The sequence below is a fragment of the Notechis scutatus genome, chromosome 5 (assembly GCF_049901735.1).
Source record: "Notechis scutatus isolate UNSWTSFEM ecotype Mainland chromosome 5, rNotScu1.2, whole genome shotgun sequence".
Taxonomy (NCBI): domain Eukaryota; kingdom Metazoa; phylum Chordata; class Lepidosauria; order Squamata; family Elapidae; genus Notechis; species Notechis scutatus.
In genome coordinates this window covers 82,605,748-82,631,662 of record NC_142013.1, presented here as the reverse complement: position 1 = coordinate 82,631,662, position 25,915 = coordinate 82,605,748, and the positions used below count along the sequence as shown (strand labels likewise).

The following is a 25,915-nucleotide window of genomic DNA, read 5'->3' as shown; positions in this document are numbered from 1 at the left end:
TGGATTTCTTGCTTTCTTTAGATCTTCGTCTTTAGTCTTTAGATCTTCGGCTCTGCTTTTAAGCACAGCCGAACCTCCCTTAGGACTGAAGGTTTTATTATTCAGTGCAGCCTCATGGCAATCAAATTTTATGTGACAGACTGAGCTAGCCAATGGCAGATTGATAGATCTCTGAATGAATCTGTGATTCTGTGAGCAACTCAATCTGCCTGCCTGCTTTGCCGGATTTTGGGTAAAAGTTGCTCTTTTTTAATAAAAAAATTCAATATTTATATAAATATTTATAATATTTACATACAAGCCATGCCCAGCCAGTCACATGACCAAGCCACACCCACAAATTAGGCCATGCCCACAGAACTGGTTAGTGGTCCCTGGGATTTAAAATTATGAGTTGGGTGGTCTCTGAGGTCCAAAAGGTTGGCAACCCCTGTTCTATTCTATTCTATTCTATTCTATTCTATTCTATTCTATTCTATTCTATTTGTTGCCACCATGAAAAATCTTAGGTAGCTGATGCAACAGTGAACATTTCATAAGATCTCAGTGGTATGAAATGACCGGGACAGCCATAATTCTGAAGCAATCCAGACAATTTACAATAGCACCAGAAATCTTTCTGTACATGTACACTGACAGCAGAAAAGCAACAAAGAAGCCTTTATCCCAATATGGAAAGGATGTTGAGCACCACAATCACTGCTTAAGCAGCTTGATAAGAGAAATAGGAGAAATCCAGTGACTTTGCCAGAGGACTGTGCCTACATTGAGCAACTATATTATTAGAACTTTAAAACTAGCCAATATACTTACCTCTTAATATAAGATGCCACTTCATGAATGTTCCCTCCCTTGAAAGAAAATCTGATATACTTTTACTGAACTGCTTTATGAGGTAAAGGAGAAGTATCATGGCTACTTGCCAATTAGGGGACGATGGCAGTGGAATGATCAACTTTGAATAGTTTTAGAAAACTCCCAAAGTAGCTCTACAGGAGGAGATTATTATGGATTAATGTAGGGTATAATATACACAAGTGCTAATTCTGTGGCTCTGCTGTTAAATGAGCACATCCAAATGCTAAATGAAGAGGTGATATTCTTTGTCAGGAAAATAAGGATTATTTTTTTCCCAGAAATCTTTGTTACTATACACTCACTGAGTATGCCAGTACTATATAAGTCATTGGAATAACTTTGAACCAGAGTTATGAGGTGCTCCATTTGGGACTGGAAGTTGCTGCAACAGGAATGACTGTGCAAGCCATGTAATATCCAGAGCCCATGGAGCTTTTCTACCTACAAGAATCAGATATAACACTTAAAATTGAAAAGAAAATTACTGGACAGCTTGAGTGAAAGAAAACACACACATTCTTTGAAAAATATAACATTTTCTTTTTTAAAAAAAACTGTTTTTAATAAAATTGATCCAAAGTTTCTACTATCAGTTACTGCTTCATAAAGTCCAGGTTTACATTCTGACCAGTAACCAATTTACAGTGTTTATAAAAACATAATTCACCCCAATCCTGTTATATGAGCTTCCTGTCCAAAAGATTCTCCTTATCAAACGCTGATCTTTTCAGTCATGCATTGATTCATTTATCTACCTACCAATAAACACACATATCTACCCCTAAAACACCACTAACATTCACTTTGATTAACAATCTCAAACTTGTCGATCTTTTGTGTTTCTTCAGATTTACCTAGCTATTTAAATATTTCTGTATAGCTTTATTAATGGCCTTTTTCACTTTCACTTTCTCTTTGGCAAAAATATCCTCCACTTAGTAAGCAATATGATTATTAGGAAATGACCCTTCTTTCAAAAAGAGATTGTATCAACCTTACAAAATATGTATTTAGCAAAGCAATAGCGCTTAGATTTATATACTGCTTCACTGTGCTTTACTGCTCTCTCTAAGCAGTTTACAGAGTCAGCATATTGCCCCCAACAATCTGGGTCTTCATTTTACCAACTTTGGAAGGATGGAAGGCTGAGTCAACCTTGAGGCAGTCAAGATCAAACTCTTGGCAGTTAGCACAGTCAGCCTGCAATACTGCATTCTAACCACTGTGCCATCATGGCTCTTAATCTAATAAAGGCTTCTATCCTCTAAAACTGAATTAATGATTGGTAACTTTTAAATCTACCAGGTAGGTGTATATGCCTAAATCTACATACATATTCATGAATTCTATCCTGTAACAACTTTTGAATCAGGTCAAATCATTTTTTTGTTCCACAACCTCTTATGTTTTTTTTAAACAGCTGAAAGTTTCCCAAACTCAAAACTGTGTTAATGTTATTAAACTGCACTAACCAAATAAAGTAAAATTTAACATGGCACATAAATGAATGCCATGCTAGAAGCATTTTGTAACAGTTTCATGTAGGTATCTCTATTGGCTTTATTACCCTAAGGAACACAAAATATATCACACTCACAGCTGAACAATTCTTAAAAATGCTGAGAACATTGTTTTCTCCATCTATTTTTGGTGCAACTATTTAATAAACTGTATCAAATTAAATTTGGATATGGAACAGGCTACAGGGGAATCCATATTTAAAAATTGTTATTAGATCCTGATGGATTATTTAATGCATAAAGTATATCTCCTATATTCCATTCAAACTTTAAAACAGAAAATCTCATGCAAAAACTCTTGAATCATAAAGGTAACTAAAGATGCATTGAAAAAAGCACCATATTTTTCATTAACAAAATTGTTTATGATTCCATTATACAGTGTTTTCCGAAACATGATTAAGCAATACAAAAGGCTATTTAAGGAAGAAAACCTCAAACGCCTTGATTTTTTTTGAACTTTTCTCTTCAAGAAATTGAACTCTAGAAAGTACATTATTTTTAATATTACTGATATAATTGTTGTTCAGAAAATAAATTCGGGGAAAGAAGTTTGAAGATAGGAAGGAATAATTAAATACCCACGTAGTGTGGTCCAGATTGTAGAATCTGAGCTTACTTTGGTTAATAAAGAAATAATTGTGTGCTATAGTTAAGACAATGGTGTTTAAGCACAAAATTTCAGCAACAGAATATTCTGCTTCTCTGCTATTTGACATCAATTAAACTATCCGAAGCTCAGTTTATACTTTTGGCAGTTAAGCTTGAAACTCCTTTTTTCTGAATGATCTATTTTAGGTAAATAGAACATCCAGAGGTAAGAAAGTTACGTGTATCATGATTCCTTAAACAACAATTTTCTAAGAGTCACTATATCAATCATGTAAGTTTAGTATTAGTTTTCACAACATGTAAACATTTTCAATCAAGAATCTTTCTTAGTCAACCTAATACTGGGGCAAAACATAAGTTGGTCTTAAGAGATTGCGACATTATCTCTCTTAATTGTTTATAATATAGTGTCAAGATTTTCTAACACAGTGGCATGTCACATTTTTTTAAGGATATGTGTACCTGTTCTACCTAAAAGGGCTTATGGCAGTAGTTCTCAACCTGTGGTCCGTGACCCCTGGGGGTTACGATTTCATCCAAGGGGGTCTGTGAAGGCTTGAAGAAATGTTATGATTTAAATCCTGAGCTTAGCCTTGGTGGTCCATGGCCACAAAAAGTATTTAAAGGGCTCTGTAGTGAAGAAAAGGTTGAGAAGCCCTGGCTTATGGTATGCATTGTTTCAAAATGCACACAAACTCTTCTAAAGACTGAAGGCTGATAATGAAATCAGTATAATACAGATATCATTGGAATGATGTACATACCAAAGAAAGCATTCTATTTATGGTTTTATGTTCTTCTATTATGGATAATAGCAAGAAGAATAAAATTCAGTCTGTGACATTAAAATCCAGATATGCTGGTAAGCAAATCTATATATATTTTATAGCATATATCTATAATGCACCATTTTATGGGGATGCAAGCATGTATTTGTGTTTTATTTTAATAAACTCTGCAGTCACTAAAATTGTGATTTAAATAATGTGTATATTTTCCTACTTATACCTGGTGCTGAAAGACCAAGAAGGGATCCTTCTTAAAATAAACATGGATTTATTTAGACTGACATTGTGATATTTCAAATGGACCAAAATAGTATCATATCTTTAATCTTCAGTTTAAAAATAAGGGCATATTCAAATGCTTTAAGTATTCTGATTAAAAATGCTAAAATAGTATCAGCAGTATTTATTAATTAATTAAATTTATATTTGAATTTGTTTCTGCAGTACTTAGTTCAATAACAATTGGATAGCAACATTATCAACTGTGGAGTCTGCAGGAAAAATAATGGGACTCTATTGTTTGTTTGTTTTCAGCCTATTTATGCAAGAGTACAAAGACAAAAATGAACATGCAAAATCTTCCAGATCAGGGAAATCATTTAAGAAAGTCATTTGGCAAACAGTAGACTGCAAAAATTTTAATTGTCACTAACTCTTTTAAGGGATCAAAGTGGGGAAGCAAATATGAAATTGTGTTATTTCAGATTTAACAATAAACAAATATTGTGTAGTCATTCTTATTGAAAGGGTTGTATAAAACTTGCAAGTATGAAAGGTCTAGATATATATAATATTTTTGTTATTACATTTACTTTTCTTTTCCAACTTTCCTTTTCCTATTTTTTTCTCTTCTGTTTCATTACATAAATATGGGCTAAAAGGGTTTTTCTTAATGAATAATCCAGCTGCTGTGCCATATATGGATTTTTTTACACCTGGGATTATTGTTATTACATGGCTAATTTTATTAGCTCATGCAGAACCCTATCTACAGCCTATATGACATCAGAAAACCATCAAACCATTTTTTTCATTCCTATCCTACCCATACCTTCATACTTAACATTCAATTCTGCAGGAGGGATTCAGTATTAAAAAGCAAGCAAACCCTCACGGGAATTGAGGTTTCTAATACCCAACACTATTGCTCCATTGAAGAATTCTGGCATTGAGTGATAAATTCTGACGTCTTCATGCAGTAATTTAATAGATTCTAAATTCAATCCTTTGGCTCTTGAACAAAAGGCAATTAAAAAAAAGTTTGCCTTTTCAACTTTGACCCATTTCTACCTCTTCTAGTCTCCTCCTTTGCTCTTTCTGCTGTTCAATGCGCTTTTGTCTCTCTGCCAGCAGCTGCCGCTTGTATTCCTCCTGCTCGCGGAGCTGCTGTTCCTGTAGCAGCTGTTGCCTCCGAAGAGCCTCAGAACGCTCCTTGTTTTCCTGCTGCAATCTCAGGAAGTCACGTCTGAGGGTAGATTCTCCGGGCACATTAACAATAGAACTGCATGAGAAAAAAAGGTTAAGTCTAAGCAAATAACTATACAAAGGTTGGAAACTTTTTCATTTTTAAATCTTCCATATTGTTCTTACAAACACTAGAAGTACTTGTTGGAATCATGGCAGAGAAAAACAAGAGAGTCAAACCAGCAGAAACCAAACCTCCTCATTTTTGTTTAGAAATTTGGATGTTCAAAACTTAGAAAAGGATGACAGAAAAATGTCTGAATTTTAGTATTTAACAGGTACAGGTAGTCCTCAACTTACAACCATAATTGAGCCCAAATTTTCTATTGCTAAGTGACACCGCTAAGTGAGTTTTATCCCATTTTATGACCTTACTTGCCACAGTTGTTAAGTTAATTAAGATTGCTGTTAAGTGAATCTGGCTTCCCCATTGACTTTGCTTGTCAGAAAGTCACAGAAGGTGATCATATGATTCCTGGACACAGAACTATCATAAATATGAAGCGGTTGCCAAGCATCTTAATTTTGATCACATGACCATTGGGATGCTATAGCGGCCCTAAATGTGGAAGACAGTCATAAGTCACATTTTCAGTGCCTTTGTAACTTTGAACACACTAAATGAACTGTTGTAAGTTAAGAACTACCTTTATTGATTATGTAGTATTGGGAAACTCTGTGTTTTGACTATTTATTGTGCCTCAAGTTAAGTTCTCCAGACATATACAAGGTCTGAGCAGTCAAGATCTTCCTGCTGAGCAATCAAAGATTTATTTAGTTCTTAACTTATGACTGTAATTGAGCCTAGAATTACAGTCATAATTATGTGGCCATAAAGTTGAAGCATCCAAATAATTTTCCAGCACTTTTCACTGTAGTTGTTAAACAAATGTGGCAATCATTAAGCAAACTCATTCATTTGAATGAGCATTGGAATGAATCAGTAAAATACATCATTAATTGTGATCATGTGACACACAACACACCACCAGTCATAATTCTGACCTGCATGATATGCTGTCACATGAGAGTGATCAATTACAATAGCCACAAACATCCATTCTACGGCCATTGTAGCTTTGACTAGTCATAAAACAACCAATCATTAAATAATGGCTCCTTGTATAGCTCCTTATAGAGAAGATTGCATTGAAGAAAGATATTGAGATAATCATAATATGGTTCTCACCAGCCCAATACCACAATTACATTACCTCGGCTCTCCTTCTTGTTCAGGCACTTCCTCCTCCTCTTCTTCACTTCCACTATATTCATATTCTGTTTCATCTGACAGAAATTGGAAATAAAGAGTTATGACAACAAATCTCTTAAAGCAAATTCCATGAAAAGTAATTTTGTTCACAAATAAGTCTTAAAAGCTTTCAGGAATAATATGAGTTTAAAATCTATAGAATTCTTATAAAAAAGTGCTTTAGTATGGTTTCCTTATGAACTATGAGAAAAGGCCCAGAAACTCACACCAAGTCATTTAGGCAACTATTATTAAAGTTGATATTTAAGACTTCGCTGTTCTATGTTATTACATGATAGTGCTACTTTTTCAGGTTCATCAGTATAGTTCACATAGAATAGTCTACATCAAGGGAATAGTCAGCATTCTTGCCCTTATTTAAATATTAAAATTTTATACTGGCCCTTATTTAAATATTACAGCAAGTAAGACAACTCTCTTAATCACATGACACAGGATTGAAAACTAGGTTCTTCATATGCAAAGTATTAGTACCCATCAGTTTTTTTAACCTTCTATATAAACAGTAAACTTCCATGCCAAACAATTTTCACAATTCCTTTTCTGTTTCCAAAGCAGTCTGCCATAGTGCCAGAAGTGAGGCTGGGTGGAAAAAGTACTTATCAGAAATCACAACAATCTATACATTGTATGCAGTTTCTATGTATACAGTTTATTTTGATGGTATATAATTAGTCTACCATATATAGAATCCATTGTACTGTTTGCGGAGTTCACATTGCATAAAAATTCTTTTGAATTTTCAATTCTGGCTTAACTTTTACTTTTTCTTCTGATTTCCTTTCTGTCCCCTTTTTGTTTCCACCTATGTTGTAAAAGAACTGTTGTCTTTATTTTTTAATTAATTAGTATATAATTAGCATAGTCTTACATTCTATATATACAGAAATGTGGTTCTACTTTCAAAAATAAAACATACCTTTCTCTCCTCTCTTCTTCTTGGTTCTGTCTATATGATCTTTAAGCTGGATTCTAACTTGTCTTTCATTTGGTTGATCACGTATAAATGGATGTTTTAACAACTGCTCTGTAGAAGGTCGTTGCATATAATTTTTTACTAAACAGCCTTCTATAAAACTAAAGAACTTCTTTGACCTGAGCAAAACAAAAACCATATATGTCAGTTATTTGGGAAAGTACGGATTTATTAATTAAGAATCCTCTATATGATAAACACTATATTTAACATTTACAAATTTTAGAACAACCAGCACTACAGTCCACATGCCAGGATTCAAATATCTTGCTTATAATTGACAAATAAAGAAATGTTAAGATGTCAAGAGAGGGTAATCTTAATTATATTGAAAACCACTTCTTGTGACAAGTCCTTGGAGATATTGTTCACAGTACTGAAGGAAAAAAATGTGGAAGAACAGACAGCTTAGCAAAATTGGAGCTCCCTTGAGTCTGGGTCAAGCTAATTGAGCATGATTTAAAAAAGAATCTGTGAAATTATTACAGAGTGAATTAATTTTGTGAGTAAAATAGTCATGTATGTATGTAAAGTATGTATGTATGAATGTATGTACGTAGTAAGAGTTGGTGTTTTCCTAATCAGGCTGAACTTAAAAATTACATAGGCTAAATAGCAGAATGTGTATAAGCAATATACATGCACCAAATGAAATTATCTTCCAAGTATTGGAAAAATAACCCCTCTCTCAAAAGAAATATTGTATTAGTCCAACTATATTGTTTTCATTGTGTCTATATTTTACTGTATATACTATGTTACTTTACAACCCATTTTAAGTAAGTACATAAAAATAGTCCTCGACTGAAGACCACAATGGAGCCCAAAATTTATGTTGCTAAATGAAAGTTATTAAATGAATTTTGCCCTGGTTTGCCACCTTCCTTGCCACAATTGTTAAGTGAATCATTGTAGTTGTTAAATTAATAACATGATTTTTAAGTGAATCTGGCTTCCCCATTGAATTTGCTCGTAAAAAGGTTGCAAAAGAGAATCACATGACCTGGGACACTGCAAAACCATCATAAATATGAGTCAGTTGCCAAACTGAATTTTGATCACATGACTATGTAATGATTGTAAGTGTGAAAAACAGTCATGAGTCACTTTTTTCAGTACTGTTGTAACTTTGAACAGTCACTAAATGAACTATCGAAGACTACTTGTACATGTCTATAAAGTCATTACTATATGTTGGTTACTGCAAATAGTGCTTGCTTACTAATGAAACAGAATTCTTGGGTTAAAGAGCAGCAGAATAGTTAAGTACAATTCCTTTGAAAGGATTACCATTTTTTGCATTAAACTAGAGTGCTTGAGTCAAATATTACCAGCCTTTCAACTTTCTGTTTAAACTGATTAAATGAACTATTCTTAGTCCTAAGGAAAAAAAGGAAGCATCTCAACTTGGTATCTGAGTATTTTACAGTGAACTTAGTATTCATTTCAGTCTTCAAATTAATTCACACTATTTTTAATATAATATTTAAAATTCAGCAAACTCTATTTGTTGTCAAGGTTAAATTTCACCAAAATTCTGGGTTTAATTCTCCAGTGAGAATTAATGTTGCAAATTGTATAAAAGCAGCTCTACTATAAAAATATGCCAGCAGGCTTAACAATTTTCCTTCAGCTGGAAAGAAGAGTAACTACTCTTTATCTCATTTGTAATAATGATAGTGAAAGCCTCACACATTTTAACAAAGCAATGTTCAAACTAAAAATCAGTGACATTCTTATTCTGTTTATTTTAGATAAAAAAAATTAAGATAATTTCTATTAAGAAATTATAATGAATGAACTATCTGTTAGCATGGCACTATTTAGTAATAATTTGTTTTGAGCATTATAAATGAAAGTTATTTACCATACTTTGCACCAACCATTCATTCTTTCTCCATCTAATCTAACTTGCTCTGCCCTGTGATTCTGGAAGAATGCAAAAGGCAAGTATCTGTTATCTGTCTGTCTCTCTGTTTGTGTTTGTGTGTGTCTGAGTGAGTGACTGAAAATGTCAAATTTGCATATCCATTTCTGAATATATATGCTCAGGTTCACTAGCATATAAATCTTATTTTATCTCTCCGTAGATTGCTTTTTACAAAGGTAAAGGTTTCCCCTGTCCAATTGTGTCTGACTCTATGAGGTGGTGATCATCTCCGTTTCTTAGCGGAGGAACATTGAAGGAACATTGTCTGAGGACATTTCTGTGGTCATGTGGCCAGCATGACTACACACCAAGGCGCATGGAATACTATTACCTTCCCACCAAAGTGGTACCTATTTATCTAGTCACATTTGCATTCTTTCAAACTTCTAAGTGGACAGGAGCTTGGGCTAGAAAAGGGAACTAGCCTGACATGTGGTACTCGGGTCTTGAATCTGGACTGTTACTTTCCAGCTGACAAGTTCAGCGTCTTTAACTGCTGAGCCATCACATCCCCTTAAATATGTAAAGAAAGTTCTGTCTTGGGAATGAAATTGCTGTGGCAAAATCAGAGAAAAAAGCAACCACTTCAATAAATCCTACATACCATTTCTTGGACTTTAGCCGTGGAGGAGGATTTCTGGGAATAAGAAACAGGGCTCTCATTGGATGCATATCACAAAGAGCTAAAAAAAAAATTAAAAAGTTTCATAGTTGATTTTTCAGCTCTATCGTATTATTGAATAATATCTACATATATTTAACATTGTAAACTAAGCAATGATGGGATTATGACAAGAGCAAAAGATTATAAAAATAATAGTCCTGACAACCGTAGATCAAAGAGGGGATAGAATCGTGTTTATGCTGAGAGAGGTGCTGTGATTTCAGAGACACCATCTGTTCTATAAAATGCCTTAGAGCTAAGTATAACAATTACCTCTTCATATAGCCCCTGGAAATTAGAGACCAAACACTCATTTCCTTTGAAAAACAGTATATAAGGGATTTGCCATGTGCAATAAGCTCTGTGGCATCCTATAAGCACTAAACATTAAGTCTGCTAATAACATAAAATCAGGAATCTAATAGCACCTTTTCTGACTAACAAACTTTCTTCAAAGCCATAAGCTGCTGTCATCAGATGACGGATATCATCAAGCAATGTTGAACTGACATACATAAAACATTTCAGGCAATCTCACAAGGTCTCAACTGCCCACTATATTTTTTTTAATACAATTGTTAATTGATAAGGTAACTGTAACTTTTCCACAGGAAACATACATGTGTATAACTGAACTATCCTCCCATCCTTCTCCCCCTCATCCCTTACATGTTTTAAATTCTACATCAATCCAGACATTCCATGCATTTGGTTGAAGTGAGAGTTCATGCTTTTAAATTAAATGTGTTAGTTGGAAAAGTTGCTACCAGATTCCACCTCTTTTGCCCCACAGACCAGCATAGCCTTTTTCTTATAATGAGTAATAGTGTTAACTGTCTCAGAATCAAATATCTCATAAGAATTTTTACATGGATTCAATATCAATTCAATAACTGTATTGAAGGGTTTGTTCTGTTGTTTGATCTCTATTGGTTTAGTACAATCACTGCAAAATGAGGCTTTGTCACAACTGCTTAATAATTTCTGTTTATTTTTTCTACCTGAGAGTGGGAAGATCATTGCAGTCCAAATTTTCCAAGGGTACATTTAGAATACAAAGAGTAATTCAAAGAATAGGCTGCATTTTTGAAATCAGATAATTAAACACTATATATGTATTACTTACGGGGAGCGCCTTCTGCCATCTCAATGGCCGTAATGCCGCATGACCAAAGGTCACTCTACAAAGACAGACCGTATGTTAGCAAACACATCCACTTTTCTTTCAGTCAATTATAGCTCATATATTATAAAGGAAAGTTTGGAATTACAAAAAAAAAACCCAGTTTTTAAATAGTTTCAGTTTTTTTACAATTTGACTCTGAAAAAATAATTAACATGTGTTATTTACCTATGTAAATATACAAAATTAAAGTAACTTATGAAGGACAATGTCTAGCATCTTTGCAGATGAAATCTCTTCTACTTCAAAGTTTATATTTCTTTTCTTTTTTTTTGGCTTTTTTTACAAATAACGCAAATATTTGTATTCACATATTTTCATATAGATTTCCTATGTATTTGGAAAGGAAAAACAATACTTTTCTAACCATGATGTAACATTTCTGTAAATTCTGTATCTTTCGGCTATATTTTTCTAGCAGATGTTTTTCTGATGTTCCGGATATGCAATTACTTAGAAACCAAAACCAAATTGATGGGAGTTGGATCAACAGGAAAGCAAAGATTGTGCAAAATTAAACTACTAGGACATCAAGTGCATTGTAAAACACTCAAGAACACTACTATAAAAAGCTCATAAGTCTTTGCCAATATGTTGCTTGTTCTATTTCAAACTAAATGTAAAAATAAATTTCAGAGTACAAGATTCAAGACTGTGGGCATGCTGCTCCTCAGTAGCCTACTAAGTTTTAAACTAGTAAGTCTCCTAAAACATGAACTCTATTTAAAGAAAAGTTTGAAAATGTTTATCAGATGTGAAACAATGCAAAGCCTCTTATTTCCAATGCAGACATAGCCAATAATAGATTACACCTTGAAGGCGAATATACAGTCAAATTAATAGTAATGAGCAAACATCAGTGGTGGGATTCTACCAGTTCGGTCTGGTTCAAGTGAACCAGTAGTAAAAAATGCTACCGTTTGCCGAACCAGTAGTAAAAAAAACAGCTACTGGTTCAGTTGAACCAGAATTTTGGGTGTGGAGCCCCCCCCCCCCCCACACGCTCCATTTTTTGCCTTTTTGGGCCTCAGGGAAGCCTCCTGGGAGCACAAAAGCCCCCGCAGGACGCTTCCCTGAGGCCCAGGAGGCAAACAAAAAACAAAAACCCAGAGGCGGGGGTGGGTGCTGCACGAAAAAGAAGCCACACCCACCTAGCTGTGCCCACAGAACCGGTAGTAAAAAATATTTGTATCTTACCCCTGGGAAACACTGAGGAAGGAAGGAAGGAAGGAAGGAAGGAAGGAAGGAAGGAAGGAAGGAAGGAAGGAAGGAAGGAAGGAAGGAAGGAAGGAAGGAAGGAAGGAAGGAAGGAAGGAAGGAAGACTTTTTCTTTATTCCAATACTAACATGGGAATTTTTAACAGGCTGCACAGTTTTCCTCAAACCAGTACCACTGAAATAAGCTGGACTGTAACTCCTATCACACCCGACCAGTATGACTAAATTATGGAAAATTTGTATCCTTCAGTCAGGTTTAATTTAATTTTACTTCTATCTATTCTTATTGGCATTTCAGGACTGAAAAAATAAAGAAACTATCTGTCAACACAGATATGAAGAACAGCTGGAAACAACTGTATCTCAAACTATAGTTCTTTTATGAAATCTAACAGGTATTGCAATAAAATATCCCCTTTTTCATTATTTTGAATGAAGTCAATTTTGTATCAATGATCTCCATATTTATCCTATGCTGTACGACAAGCCATTCAGTTATAAACAGTTGATATAATCTCCAATTTTATTAATCTCCTGTCCCTCTTATTCACATTCATGCACAGTCAAAATATTAATTATTATAAGATCATATTCCCCAAGGTTCTGAAATATTTCAAGCTCCTCAGCAAGATGAATACTTTGTTCTAGAATTGAAAACATTAAATACCGAGTTATCTTTTCCCCCACTGGTTTTATACGATAAAGCTCAAACATTTCATGTTATTTAAATGGATTTAAAATTTAATGTTTAAATATTCCACATGATTCAGCTGTACAACCACCTCCTCCTAAGATTGATTTTTAGGGTCACTTAATCCCAGCTAGTTAGGATTACTGTTTAAAAATACTGAACTAAAAATGGGAAGATTGTGAGTTCTGACCTAGACATGGAGTGACTTCTTTTCAGCCAGTTGCTTTTTTTACAAGGCAAGAGCAAACCACTTTTGAAAAATGGCACCAAGAAAATTGTGTAAATTTGCTAAGTAGTCCACAGGAGTCAAGCTGATTCAAAAGCCCACACATAAACCAAGTAGGAGTTTAGGCTTCTGCTGTTTGAAAGGCTGCAGGAATATGGTAGGAAAATGACACCTAAGAAGGAGCATTTGCTCTCTGTCTCAGCATGATTTGAGAGGAGGCACCAAATAATCTCTTGACTGGTGTGGCCCTTGAATCCAAAAATATTGTCTTTTCTGTTTCCTGCAACAGAAGTACTAAAAAAAACTAGCAACATTTAATATCTAAAACAATAAGCTTTGACACTGTAACAGTAATACACAGAACTATTTAAGTATTTGAGATTATCAGGTGTCATCTAAGATTTATTAAGTTATGTTGGGTTATCTTGCTCCTCAATTTAAAGAGAAAACTTCCCTAGTCAAAAGAAGGAATATAATGCTTTCCTTACAAAATCTTAATGATTATTTATGAAATAAAGAAATTTGTTTACAAAACTAATGGATGAAAGTACAGGAAATACAACACAATTATTAATATTTTTCTTACTCGATAATCATACGTTGCATCTGGATTTTCATCACAGGCAATAACTTCTGGAGCCATCCAATAAGGTGTCCCAATAAAAGTATTTCTTCTACCAACTGTCCTGTCCAGCTGAGCGCTAACACCAAAATCCACTATATTGAAATAGAAGAGATGGAGTATTAAACACATGAAAATAAGTTATCAAGGATTACTTGAGGCAGTCTTGTGCAATTATAATGAATTAATACAAGCCAAGCAATCTATGAAATATTGAAGCGAATGAAATGCCATTAAAGTGTATGCAATTCATCATATTTTTCATTGTAAGATATTTTTCATCAAACCTAGCCTTCGTATTAAAGATTGAAACTCAAAGACAATTGAACTATGTCACAATAAACGCTAAGGGAATTTTTGGGGTGGAAAGAAAGTAACAATATGCTAGAAAGTATACATACAAATCTAGAAAATTTCTTTATGGCACATTTATTATCTTTAGGCTACTTTTGATATAGTATCTAAATGATGGTGTAAACTTAAATACACTATAATAGACAAACAACTGCTTCTGCTGCTCACTAAAATTCATGAGAACGTAAGATTGAAGCAATAATTCTGCCACTGACTTCCACTGGTCTTAAAAGAGACCACTGGTCTTAAAAGATCACTTATGAATAATTATATTGAGGAGAAATTAATAATAAATTATTCCAAGACCAAGATTCTCACTCTCTCCAAATGCATTAAGCACAGTTTATCCTATCTATCTATCGATCTATCTATCTATGAAAATATATTTCATAAATTCGTTGAAGTTACAGGAACCTGGGGTGGGGATGAGTGACCATAGAATATTGGAATTCAACATTATGCAAGCACAAGTAATAGAAAAAAAGATCAAACTACACTCTTGGACTTCAAGATAGCTAATTTCAATAAATTTAGAGCAAGATTGAGAAGAATTCCATGAATGAGAATCTTCAAGGGGAAAACAACCCAAGAAGCTTTGGAAACTTTGAAAAGTGAGATTATAAAAACCTAGCACAATTCCAATGAAGAAAAAAAAATAAGGAATCTCGAAAGAAACCAGCATGGCTACACAAAGAATTTTCTGATATACTGAAAGACAAAAAGGGCAAGTATGAAAAGTGGGAAGAGAGATACAAAACTAAGGCAGAAAATCAGCAAATAGACTGAATCTGCACAGATGAAGTCAGCAAAGCTAAAGCTCAAAATGAACTAAGCCTTGCAACAAAAGTCAACAACAATAATAAAAAAGCTCCTTTCAACATGTAAAAAACAAGAAAAAAAAGTCAAGGAAATGATTGAGCAGCAAAGAGAAAGGAAGCTGCTTAACTCATTTTTTGCATTTGTTTTTACACAAAAGGAAAAAAACAACAGTCCAATCTATAAAAATACTGTAAAATGCAGTTTAGGAATGCAAGTCAAAATAAGCCCCCACCCCACCCCCAAAAATGACGAAAGACCACCTATTCACTCTAGATGAGTTCATCACTAGGACCAGATGAGTTACATCCCAACGTTCTGAAGAAATTGGCAGATGTCATCTCAGAACCACTGAACTATATCTTTCTAAGTTCCTAGAGCACAATGGAACTACGTGATGACTGGGAAAGAGCTGATGTAGTTCTCATCTTTTTAACAAAATGTTGCAGGAAACTACAGACCTATCATCCTGACATAAATAGCTGGGAAGATCCTGGAAAAGATAATTCAAGCAAGGAGTCTGTGAACACCCAGAAGCAAACAAAATCATAACCAGAAACCAACATGGGTTTCTCAAAAACAGATCATGCCAGACAAATCTTATTGCATTCGTTGACAAAGTGACAAAATTAGTGGACCAGCAAAATGTTGTAGATATAACTTACTTGGACTGCAGTAAAGCATTTCATAAAGTAGACAAAACCAACTACTTTGTAAAATAGAAAAAAGTGGGTTAGACAACATCACTACCAGGTGGATTCATAACTGGCTGACCAACTGCATTCAATGTATAGTCCTTAATGAAACTGTATTTACATGGAGGGAAGTATGCAATGGGGCACCCAAGACTCTGTCTTAGGCACAGTACTTTCAATATCTTCATCAATGATTTAGATGAGCAATAGAAGAGGAACTCATCAAAATTTGCAGACAAATTTTGACAAACTGGCAGGAGTAGTCAATAGTCCAGAAAACAAACTCAAGATACAGAAGTATCCTGACAGACTTGAACACTGGGCCCTATCTAACAAGATGAAATTCAATGGTAAGAAAAGCAAGGTTTTACATTTAGGCAAGAAAAAACAAATGCACAGGTACAGAATAGGTGGTACATGGCCCAATAGTAGTAAATGTGAGAGGGATCTTGTATTCCCAGTGGACAATCATTTAAACAAGCCACAATGTGCTACAGCTGCCAAAAAAGCCAATGTAGGCCCATCTAGCAAGACCAAGAAGAAGGGTGCTCTCCATGGTGGTTTCCTTTCTGGAATGGGACAACTCGCTGTGTCCATGTGAGTAGGTTCAGCTGCCGGCAAAGTCAAGGGAACTCATCTCCTTCCTCAGCTCCACCTCTATCAAGCAATCCAGCCATCTCTCAAAGCTGCATCTGCTGACAGTCAGGTTTTTGGACTAAGGCTTAGCTCCAGTCAATGACAGCACAAAGAAATTAAACTAGTAAGATCCAGAGGACAGCAGGGGGAGTCTAGAAAGATTCAGGAGATTTCAAGGGAAACACACAATTAAATCTTTTCTTTCCATTTCCCCCACCCCCGTTTCCAACCAACCCTTTCTGACCTCTCTGTTCTGCAAATTCTCAGATTCTCTGTTTCTCTACCCTTTCATCAAACTTATCAAGCCCACCTCCCTCTCACCTTTTTGACATTCTTTTCTTCCCCAAGCCAATCTTAACATCAACCCCCCCCCCCCAAAAAAAAAACCCTTTGCAAAAAAAATTTGCATCTCTATTGACAAACCACACTGTCACCACTTTAACCTTCAATAATCCTGGTTCATAATCCCTGGTTCAATTAAGTTGTTTTCAGCTAAAGTCAGAGCACAAATGCTACATAGGACTAAATTATGAACATATAAAAGCAAGGTTATGTCAGAAATAAAAACAAATATTCTGAGACACATCTTCAGTTACTCACTGCATCCCAAATGCAATACTTCAATAAGAAGTGGAGGTCAATCCAACTTTTGGGATTTTGAATCTTTACTACTGGGTAAAACTATACCACAATCCTGGTGGACTAACCTAACTAATATTGGCAGACAACTTCAAATCATCTTGGGAACCAGTTATCCAAAGGAAACTGAACCACTATGGCTTTTCCAGTGATGCCATTTGTAATGACTTGCAACCTATCCTTGAAGTTATGGTCATGCACCATGCCATGGTCACCATGCCATGGTCATGTCTTTGCATTTTGGAGCTTGGTAACTGGATTGCATTTATGAGAGTTACAGACTCCTGCAGTCAGTCCACAAGCTGACTTCTAACAAGCAAATCAATGAGGAAGCCATATTCGCTTTACAATCATATGATTTGATTAACAACCATGATAGAAAATAATAGGTCTCACATCTTAAGTTGCAAAGTGAGCTAGATGATCTTTAAATGATTTTGCTCTATTATGGGAGTTGGGTTGGGCTCTTTCAACACTGTTTGAATGTACTTAATAGCTTGGATCTTAAGCACTAATGCAAGGATATCCTAACATATTCAAATCCAACAATGTTGGTATTCTCAGCAAAGGGCAGATATTAAAATTCAAAGGAAAAAAAAAAGCACATGAAATGATAAAAAATAACTAACATTGATTTTGAGTTAGAGGACTACACATTTTTATTGTTAAATAAATGATAAATTCACACTCTCCAAAATTTCCCTGACTATTCAGATAGTTTTTCAATACCTCTCCAGCTATGCTGTTACTAGATGAAATAATAATTGAGATGAAATAACAAGCCAGAAGGACATTAAGAACAGTCTAATTAACTTACCTAATTTCACTTCTGCATTTTCTGTTAACAATACATTCTGTCCTTTGATGTCTCGATGAATCACATGATGGGCATGTAGATGTGCCAATCCCTGCATTTTTTTAAAAAAGGCAAGACAATTCATGTGAAACAATTCATTGTTTCTTTTTCCTTAAATATGCAACATTCAGGCTTGCAGTATGTCATACTGTAGTCCATGTTTTCCCCAAATTATTACTGCTATTCCGTTTTTGTTCTATGTGCTTTAACAAGAGGAACTGTAAAAGATGTTTTATTAATATATAAAACATAAGGAAAGGTCATGCATAATTTTACAATGTTTAATATATATAACAACTTCACAACTTTTAAAACATTTCTGGAACATACTTGATAAGAGCTAATCTTGTAAGATCTATGATACTGTATTATAAACCAATCTACCAGATCTTTATTGAAAATTACTGGCAAGAGTAGAAAAAAATATATAGCAAGCAAAGTATAATTAGAAAGGAAACCTGTTATTTGACATATTACCTATAACTGATAATGCTAATATAAATTTTGTAAGGCTGAATAATCCATAAGGTTGGTACAAATTCTGTAAAATATTTATAAATACACATACAATCCTGGCAATTCTTTGCTTTTTTTTCATTCATTTATATATCAATGAAATTCAAAGTACATTTTGAACCAATTGCTTTTTATGAATGGAATACTACCATGACCAGTAATCATGAATTTTCTAACCCCCCCTCCACCAAAAAAGATAGCTTGGACCAGACTTATAAGAGAGCTTAATAACATCAAGTTCTTCTACAGAAAGTCAAGACAATATATAATATAAAATAGCAATGACAATAACTTTACTCAATAATTAAGATCACACAAGCTATTTTAGTAATGTTTTCTGAAAGAGAAAGATTTTTCTATAGAAGGGAGAATATAACTGTATCTAATTATTTGCAGATTAAATATATCATTTGTCAGGAATGCAAAGTTCTATTCTGTATATGTGTCTGCATGAATGTATATAAAGTAAGATACAGTTTTGCAATGTCTCTTAGAAAAAACTCTTTTTATCATCACTGATAACTGATAACAGTAATGGTTCCAATAACTTCAAGGTATTCATAAGAAGTGCAGTATACATATCTTGATTACTTTTTTGGGTAGATAGCAATTTAGAATAACATGAAATAAAGAAAATATATATTAGTTTTAATTACCCTTTGCAGTTTGCAGAATTGTACACAAGGTTGTTGTAAGCCCTAGATGAATTTTACTCTTCTAGACGACTAAAAAGGTGCTGCATTAAGCTGTAAACATATGTTGTACCAAATATTATCACAATAGTTTCTAATGCACCCAATTACATCATCATTTACCTTTAAAGATTATTAAATTAGTAATCTTGCCTTTTATATACCTCTAAGTTAAAATCTTCATTGTTAAGACTTACTAAAATTAAATAAGAATTTAAAATTTAACTGTTTAAATAGAAATGCATTGTTCATGTTTCTTACCCTAAGAATCTCTCTGGAGATATATGCTATCCAGTCCTCTTTCAAAGTATTTCCTTTTGTATTCTTCACAAGGTCTGTAATAGAGCCTGCACCACAAAACTCCATAACAAGCTAAAAAAAACAGAATACAAAATAATTGTTCAAAGTACCTTCAGTCAATATATGACATACCCATTTGGATGAATTTATTGAAATAAAGTAAGTTCCCATAAGAATATACCATATGTATTATAATTTAAACTCCAGTGACAATTATATGTTTATTTCATATCAGCCTATTAGCATTCAGAGAATAAGATGTTCATATTATAAAAGATTCTTTAATAAAACTGGCTGTCTAACTACTCTGCCTTGGCTCTTCCCTATGTGAAAACTAACTAACATAATCTGAATTAACCAGTTATAAGAACCTTCCATAACATCATCCTCTTTGTTGCTCACCCAATATTAACTGATTTTTTTCCTACCATTTTCTGGTAACTGTTCCTACTTATAGTGATCCTAAACAATACTACTGAGATTCAGTTTTCAAGATTAGTAATAGAATAGAATAGAATTCTTTATTGGCCAAGTGTGTGATTGGACACACAAGGAATTTGTCTTGGTGCATATGCTCTCAGTGTACATAAAAGAAAAGATACATTCATCAAGAGTCAAGAATCATAAGGTACAACACTTAATTAATAGTCATAGGGTACAATAAGCAATCAAATCATACTAGGAAACAGTCAATAAAAATTGTTAGGATAGAAGAAACAAGGTTACAGTCATATAGTCATAAGTGGGAGGAGATGGGTGAATGGAAAGATGGAAGGATTAATAGTAATAGTAATGCATACTTAATAAATAGTTGGACAGTGTTGAGGGAATTATTTGTTTAGCAGAGTGATGGCATTCAGGAAAAAATGTTCTTGTGTCTAGTTGTTCTGATGTGCAGGGCTCTATAGTGCAGTTTTGAGGGTAAGAATTGAAACAGTTTATGCCCAGGATCTGAGGGGTCTGTAAATATTTTCATAGCCTTCTTTTTGACTCATATAGGTCCTCAATGGAAGGCAGGTTGGTAGCAATTGTTTTTCTGCAGTCCTGATTACTCTCTGAAGTCTGTGTGTGTCTTGTTGGGTTGCAGAACCAAACCAGAGAGTTATAGAGGTGCAGATGACAGACTAAACAATTCCTCTGTAAAACTGTATCAGCAGCTCCTTGGGCAGTTTGAGCTTTCTGAGTTGGCGCAGAAAGAACATTATTTGTTGTGTTTTTCTGATGACATTTTTGATGTTAGGTGTCCATTTTAGATCTTGTGATATGATAGAACCTAGAAATTTGAAGGTATCTACTGTTGATACTCTGTTGTCTAGTATTGTAAGAAGTTGTAATATGGGAGAGTTTCTCCTAAAGTCTACCACCATTTCTACGGTTTTTAGTGTGTTCAGTTCCAGATTGTTGCGGTCACACCACAAGGCAAGTTGTACAACCTCCTGTCTGTATGAGGATTTGTAATGTGTGAAGACTGCTCATTTATCATTATGTACAAACCTTACTTGTGTACTGCACAATACAGATAATCATGCAGTACATAAAGTATGAGGCTACTAAAACTAAGGTGCTTATATACGAAGATCTTTGACTGAAACAATATTCATCACTTTTGGCACTGCATACTGTATGTTCCAGTAATGAAAAATTGGTGGGAACATATCGTATAGTTGAAAAAGTCAAAAACTGTGATATAAATAAGTTGTAGTGGTCTCAATGGTTATCAGCACATTAGGTGCTACATCAAAAAATATTTGATGGCACTTAGAAAATCTGTGCATTGACAATTGCAAAAGGCCATGCTGTTTGGATCCATACACATACTATGCCAATACATAGGTTTGGGGGAAAAATGCAATGCATATTAAGGCCAACACCCACAAAAGAACTGTCAGCTGAGATTTCACATTGTCCCAAAGGTGCTTTTTCAAGAGGCAACTGGAATTTCTGGTTTTTCTTTGAAGACATTTTGCTTCTCATCCAAGAAGCTTCTTCAAAGAAAAACCAGAAATTCCAGTTGACTCTTGAAAAAGCACCTTTGGGACAACCACGACCTGGATGACTGAGAATCTCCATAGACAGAGATTTCACATTGTTATGAACAAATAATATGATATTACAAAGCATGGCTAAATAGTGAATCATACTTTGGAAATCTGTTTATTCTATCAATACTCTTTTTTTTCTCACAAAGAAAAGGAGTCCCTGGGGATTTTACTCTGCTAGTCACTGCTGACTGTATGGGGCGGTGTTCATCTCCGTTTCAAGGCTGTTGAGCCAGCACTGTTTGAAGACATTTCTGCTGTCATGTGGCCAGCATGACATCATGGGTTTCTCACAAAACAACTGAGAATTTCAAAAAATGTGCAACATTGAGCAATGATTACTTTTGTTGCTCAAAGTAAACAGAAGTAAATAAATAGCTCCTTGTTTTAAGCAAAGCATTGGATTGTCTAAATAGATTTAACAAACCTATCTCTGCAAAGTATTTGTTTTGCAATAATACTAATTTCACTAAAACCTTTGTGAGAAAGAATTAGTCCTAATTTAACAATGTGTTTCAATTATGTGTTAAAAGTAGAAAGATAACTGTTCCTTTCATATTCTTGTTCTGCTAGAGAACACAGGTATAAATAAATGTTTGCTGTCAATAAATCATGTCACAAAAAATGTGTAACGATATGCCACACAAATGTGCAATTTATTTATTTTAACTCTGTTAGAATATTGTAAGACTTTGTTGCATTCTAATCCCGTTTATCTAACCTGATGCTTTCAAGTTCTAAGATAAAAATTATGTACAAACTCATGAAAGATGTCCTTACCCACAGTTGGTCATCATGTCCTGGGGGACTTTTTTTAATAAAAGCACCATAGTACGTTGCAATATTTCTATGATGGGAATATTTTTTCAGCATGTTGATTTCCAGCTTTATTTCTTCTTCTTCATCCTTTGGAAAAACAACAAGAATGAACCTTTTGTAATGTAAATGATACATTCTCAAATATATTTTTCTCTTATTAGCTTTACAGTAACCAATGTTATGCCATAGTATATTGCAAAGTGGGACTGCTAGCAATCCATAAGACAGGATCTTAATTTAGTTACAGTTCACAGCCTAAATCAAGCAGAACTCTTTAAAAAAATACAGGTACTACTTTACTTTGTTACTATGCTTTTTATATAAAAAGAAGAGATATAATATATATTAAATAGATTAAAAAGTAAAAATATTTTAATAGGAAAAAAACCCTATACCATCCTTTAAAACAAGGTAATTGTATTAGGTACCCAGCAAATGGGTGGTACTTTTTATCCCTTTATTTAGAAAGTGATTACATATATTTCATTAGTCCATTAGTACACATGTAACTGAATATTTTAAATGTTAAAGGGGATACAGAGCACTGTCGTTGGCTATATTTATAAAACTATTTGCTAGCACCAAAAAGCAGATGATAAAATATAGGATATTACTCTGCAGCAAATGAAAAATCCCCTCCAAAATACTTTCTTCATTAGTCATAAAATTGCAGATAAAATCGCAGTCAGATGTTTGAAACAAGAAATACCAGTATTTTTTAAATTAATAAATATTTAATTTAAGTGACTATCTTTTATACTACCTTCTAATAATAATTAATGAATCAATATATTTAAATCTTTAATGTATAGTTTACCCAACAATTGTAGGTTACAGAATATGTTCTGTTCAAAATAGAATCACAAAAAGACAATTAGCTTAAGATAGGATCTGTTGCACTGACATCTGGTGGCTACTGATATAGCATCACTCCATTTTTTTTAGATTTTTAGAAACACAAATATGCTGTAACTTAATACTTTATTATTTTCCTATCTAGGGAAACATGTGAAGAATAAAAAAATGTTTCTTATGTTCTCATTCTTGTTCATAAAAACCTATTAAGAAAAGTATGCTTTAATTAAATCAGAATATAATCCAAATTAAGGGAGCAAAATACAAGAATGACAGAAAAGTATAGGCAATAAAACAAAAGATAGGACCTACTTTGCTTAACAAAGCTTCAGTAACAGAAATCTTTTCACAGACCTAATTTTGAAAAGCTCCATGAATAAAGTAGTTATTTTAATTTTTATAACATTATTCTTTCATATAGAAAGAATTAAAATCAAAATCCCATGAAAGGAACCTATTAATATTTATATTCCAATTTTATACACAAATGGCCATGGCCATGAATCTATTTTGGCCAGTTACCTGAGCAAAGAGAAAAGGCCTGGGAATTATATTAGGACAAATTGAGGAAACCTTAAATTAACCTGTGTAGAAAGAGAAGAAAATGGGAAGTTGAGGTATATTTTAGATGCCACATGAAGTATGTTTTGGAATTCAAAATAACAAAAACTTGTAATTTGGGAAAACTATTAAGAATAACTTGTAGTCTAATATCACATTGATAACAGCTTCACTTTCTGATGTCTCCATGAGATAGATCAATAGATTGATAGAGAAAACTATTATTTCATAAGGAACAGATTCTAACTGAAGACAAGTCAAGTCAGACAGATTTAAGACAATGATATAAAAATGTTGATCGTGTGGTTCATATCAGCGTGGAAACATTATGGTTCCTTTTTCTTAAAATTTAAAGAATGCAACCATTTTTCTTTTGTTTCATTATACAGAATACCAGATAGCCTTATATGTAATCAGCACCAAATGATGTTAGGGAATTATACACAATAGATAAGATTAAAACATAGCTACAAAGATAGTAAAGAGATAATCAGCACTAACTTTCATTTCAATATTTTTCAAATGTAGCCCTTTAGCACCTTAAAACTGTATTTGAGCACATTAGACAACATGTTGTGAAGCCAATAACAATAAAATTGAAAAGCAAGCTGAAAAAGCAAGATAAAACATTAGAGAATGAGAAACTACTGTATGTGAAAAGCAAAGTCTTACACTACCATTTCCATGTAGTCTTAAGATCATTTATCATTTAAAATTACATATATGTTTCAGGTGTCCCTCAGCTTACAATCATTCATTCAGTGGCCATTCAAAATTATGGCAGTGCTGAACAAAGACAGTGCCTGCCTGAAGACTCAAAAAAGACCGTGCTTTTGTTCAATTTTTAGAGACTTCAGAAATCAAATTTTACAGCTGTGTGTGGGAAGGGCCTTTTAGAATAGCAGCATTGGCCCTAGGGTTAGGCCTGGACCTCTACTTCAGGCCCAGCCTTGGCACTACCATTAACTGCCATTGTGTAGGGAGTATCTCAGGGGGTGATGCACTTCCTGGGAAGCCCAATTGAAGCCACATGTGAGCTCAGGTCAGGTGGTGCTGCAATGGGGCCTGAATTTGAAACAGAGTAGTGCAGGCAGGCATCCCAGGGATACCACTACCTCGAGGCACCTGTTAAGCACAGTCTGCTTAACAACCACAGCTGGCAGAGCCTAGATCACAGTTGTTGAGAGAGGCAATCATCTGGACACTTGCTTAATGAACACTATGATTTACAACCCAAATTCCAAGCTCAATTGTAGTCATAATTCAAGGTCTGCCTGTGGTGCATTCACCTTAAGGATGTAAGAAGATCCCTATTAAAAGAAAAGTTGTCAAACAAAAGAATTATAAATATAAAACAAAACTCCCAGTCTGGCCCACACTTTTCCACTTTTAGTTCCAGCAAAAAACAACCCTACAGTTTTTCACGCCCAATTAGTAAGGTAGTATCATACTTTATGAATGTCTGCCAGAAATGGCATGTAATAGAAGATCAGGACAGGAGACAGATGTGTGTGATATAAAATAACTATAAAAATAATAGATCTATAAAATATTACATTGCAATTGATTCTGCATAAATTACCTCCTTTCTCATATAGTGTATAGAAATATGTACATAGTCTAATTCAGGGGTGGGCAAACTTTTTGGCTCGGGGGCCGCATTGACTTTTAAAATTTGACAGACGGGCCGGGTCAGCACAAGATTTTTTGGGAATCGCCCCCACCCTTCCCCCCTCTTCTCCTCCTTCCCTCCCCTCGGAGGCCCCTGAGTCAGGAGTTGCTACGCCGGCGCGCGGCTCCGTGCGGCGGCTCAGTACCGCGTTGCCTCGGGAAGGAAAGGCAAAAAGGAAGAGCCGCGGTGGTGCTTTGCAACGGGAGCAGCGGCACCGGAGGCTCAGGCTCAGCGGCTCCTGGTTTTGCCTTTTCCTTCCCAAGGCAACGCGGGACTGGAGCCGCAGCGGAGCTGCGCCGGCGAGCAACTCCTGACAGCCCCAGCCAGACACCTGAGCGGAGCCCGGGCGGAACTGCCTGTTGCTGCTGCCGGAGCACCGCCGGGTCGCTTCCTCCAAGCAGCTCACCTGCCCACTGGGCTTCCCCTCCGCCACACGGCTC

The 25,915-nt window shown here is 34.6% G+C and overlaps 1 protein-coding gene across 4 annotated transcripts in view; it reads right to left on the bottom strand.

Annotated features, from left to right (window-relative positions):
* The window catches only part of MAP4K4 (mitogen-activated protein kinase kinase kinase kinase 4), a 155,817-nt gene that overhangs the window by 39,744 nt on the left and 90,158 nt on the right, over positions 1–25,915 (bottom strand). For all 4 annotated transcript variants that reach the window (XM_087967177.1, XM_087967178.1, XM_087967179.1 and 1 more), the window contains exons 4-12: positions 22,349–22,474; positions 19,491–19,601; positions 17,983–18,073; positions 13,990–14,120; positions 11,212–11,266; positions 10,026–10,104; positions 7,435–7,610; positions 6,457–6,529; positions 5,069–5,279 (exon numbers count right to left, since the gene is read on the bottom strand). In XM_087967177.1, the coding sequence (XP_087823303.1) occupies positions 5,069–5,279; positions 6,457–6,529; positions 7,435–7,610; positions 10,026–10,104; positions 11,212–11,266; positions 13,990–14,120; positions 17,983–18,073; positions 19,491–19,601; positions 22,349–22,474 (1,053 nt within the window). The remainder of the gene's footprint in view (positions 1–5,068; positions 5,280–6,456; positions 6,530–7,434; positions 7,611–10,025; positions 10,105–11,211; positions 11,267–13,989; positions 14,121–17,982; positions 18,074–19,490; positions 19,602–22,348; positions 22,475–25,915) is intronic.